Here is a 2,551-nt window from a genome sequence, read left to right as displayed (position 1 = left end):
TAGCTCAGAGCATCCTCAAACACTCCTTGAGTAATCCTCTTGCCTCAGCCTCCTGAGTAGCTAGGACTACAGGCAGGCACCACTACGCCTGGCAAGTTTTTCTATTTTTTGTAGAGATGGGGTCTCACTCTTGCTCAGGCTGGTCTCAAACTCCTCAGCTCAAGTAATCCACCCACCTTGTCCTCCCAGAGTGCTAGAATTACAGGTGTGAGCCTCTGTGCCTGGCCAACAATTTTCTTAAAGCACTGTCTTTTTCCTAATGGTAAACTGCGAGGAACTGGGGTACCAATCATTTCATGTTTTTGATAGGAGATGCAATGGAGATAGATGCTCATGGGTGGGAAATTAGAGCAAAAAGGAGTCAACAAAGAACTAAAGAAGGAGGCCTCATCAACATCTCCCTACACATAAAAACAAAGTTTTTTTTATGAAGAGATAAGAATATTGAACTACTGTGTGGATCTTACCTTTAAAGTAATCAGCAAGATTATTGGAGACTGGATTCTGAAATTTGACATACTTATCTGTCCACCATGTAAGTCCGGTCCTCAGCAGTGGGACTTTGATGTGTATTTGCGAATTAGGGATGTATGACAGAACTATGGTGTCTGCAAGGAAATTAAAAATTGTGTTAAAGATGCAAGCTAGCAGTTTTGCCATCTTTTGAAATGCAGAACCAGACACAGCTGAAAAACAAATCAGAGTTTTTGCAGACTCTCAACACGCCTACATGCTGTAGATGCTGGAATCACAAGACGTGATTCTTTTTCTTGCCAAGCTTGAGGCAATTATTGAAAAATACTCGTAAGCTCCATTTAACTCATGTTCCCCGACTAGTCCTTTAGATTTCTGGCAAGGGAGAACTTATTTGCAAATAAAATACCATAAGTCTGTGCTTTGACTTACCCAGGATAATGTTTATAGATTAAAAAACAAAACAAAACAAAAAAACCCTTGCCACTCAGCTTCAGAGGCTATCTTCTGGACATTTATCTTGTTATACACTTATGAAAGGAAGATAGGAAAAGTCACCTACCATTGAATATGCTGTTGGCAATAGCACCGCAAGGAACGATGGGAGTCCTGTTGTGGGACATTTTGAATGGACCACAGTCCTGAACAGCCTGGGTGCAAGATGATACAGCAATGAGCAGTGCTTTGGTGAACTGTCTTAGAACATTAAAAGTGAGAACACTGGCAGTATAAATCAATCCATGCTGATCTATTGACATAGACCAAGATTACAGACTGCTACCTGCTTCTTCCAGGCTTCTGGCTCACTTAGAATAGGAAATTTTTGTGTTTTAGAGATACATATGCATGTATGTATGTATGTATGTGTGTGGGTGTGTGTGGGTGGGTGTCTGTGTTTTTTTCCACATTAATAATATACAGCATACCAAAAATATCTTAATTTTTGTAGAGAAGAAACATTACCTTGCTGGTTATGCTATATATCATACTAAGCCTGCACTGAAATACACTTTTGGGGGGCAGGGAGAACAGGATCTTGCTCTGTAGCCTGGGCTAGACAGCAGTGGCATGATCATAGCTCACTGCAACCTCAAACTCCTGGGCTCCAGTGATCCTCCTGTCTCAGACTCCCAAGTAGATGAGACTATAGGTGTATTCCACCACGTCCAACTAAAACCTTCCTCCCTCTCTCCCTCCTTTCGTTCCTTCCTTTCTTCCTTCTTCCCTCTCTTCCCTCCCTCCCTTCTTTTTTTTTTGTAGAGACAGAGTCTTGCTCTTGCTCGGGCTTTTTTTTTTTAACCCCTGGCCTCAAGTGCTCCTCCTGCCTCAGCCTCCCAAAGTGCTAGGATTACAGGTGTGAGTTGCTGCACCTAGCCTCGAATATATTTTTAAACTCTTTCTGAACTATAACCTATATTCAGAAAAATACACAAATCATGAGTCTATTGTTCAACTGCTAGAATATATAGTAAAAGATTAGTTGCTAAAAATTACTTGGTTATCACTTTCATATAATAATGTCAGTATGAAAAGGTGTTCTAGCTTTTCTTGATAGCACATTGAGCATTATTTACCAAGAGTAAAAATTTGTAATACTAGGTCTGAAATTGTAGTCAATTAAACCGAATGTTTTTATTCAATCAAACAGAACCCAATTTCCTTAAAGTGAGCCGGACCAAAGATTCCAAATATAGGAAGGACCGTGGTGAATATGAAGAGAGCAAGACCGTGCTCCTCTACAGAGGAAAAGTGCTCCTTCTTACTTAACAGTTACCCTGAACTCCCAGCTCTTTCAACTTGAATAAAATGAGCATTTCTGTTCTGTAAAACTTTTTGCTTTTGAATTTATCAAAACTTAAAATTATTGCATGATCTATCCCCTCTTTTATTTTTATTTATTTATTTATTTTGAGACAGAATCTCACTTTGTCACCCCCTTGGTAGAGTGCTGTAGCGTCATAGCTCACAGCAACCAGAGACTCTTGGGCTCAAGTGATTCTCTTGACTCAGCCTCCCAAGTAGCTGGGACTACAAGTACCTGCCATAACGCCCAGCCAATTTTTGAGACTAAGTCTCA

General features: G+C 40.3%; 1 protein-coding gene across 1 annotated transcript in view; it reads right to left on the bottom strand.

Moving 5' to 3' along the window:
• Nucleotides 1-2,551, bottom strand: part of LOC100960330 (cell cycle control protein 50C-like) — a 20,190-nt gene that overhangs the window by 10,222 nt on the left and 7,417 nt on the right. Inside the window, exons 3-4 of the mRNA XM_023509772.1 lie at nt 1,037-1,166; nt 468-608 (exon numbers count right to left, since the gene is read on the bottom strand). Of these exons, the coding sequence (XP_023365540.1) occupies nt 468-608; nt 1,037-1,166 (271 nt within the window). The remainder of the gene's footprint in view (nt 1-467; nt 609-1,036; nt 1,167-2,551) is intronic.

Source organism: Otolemur garnettii, unplaced genomic scaffold (assembly GCF_000181295.1).
Source record: "Otolemur garnettii isolate 467f Iridium unplaced genomic scaffold, OtoGar3 scaffold00009, whole genome shotgun sequence".
NCBI classification, from domain to species: Eukaryota; Metazoa; Chordata; class Mammalia; order Primates; family Galagidae; genus Otolemur; species Otolemur garnettii.
The sequence above is the reverse complement of the archived record's forward strand: the minus strand, read 5'-3'. Positions and strand labels throughout refer to the sequence as shown.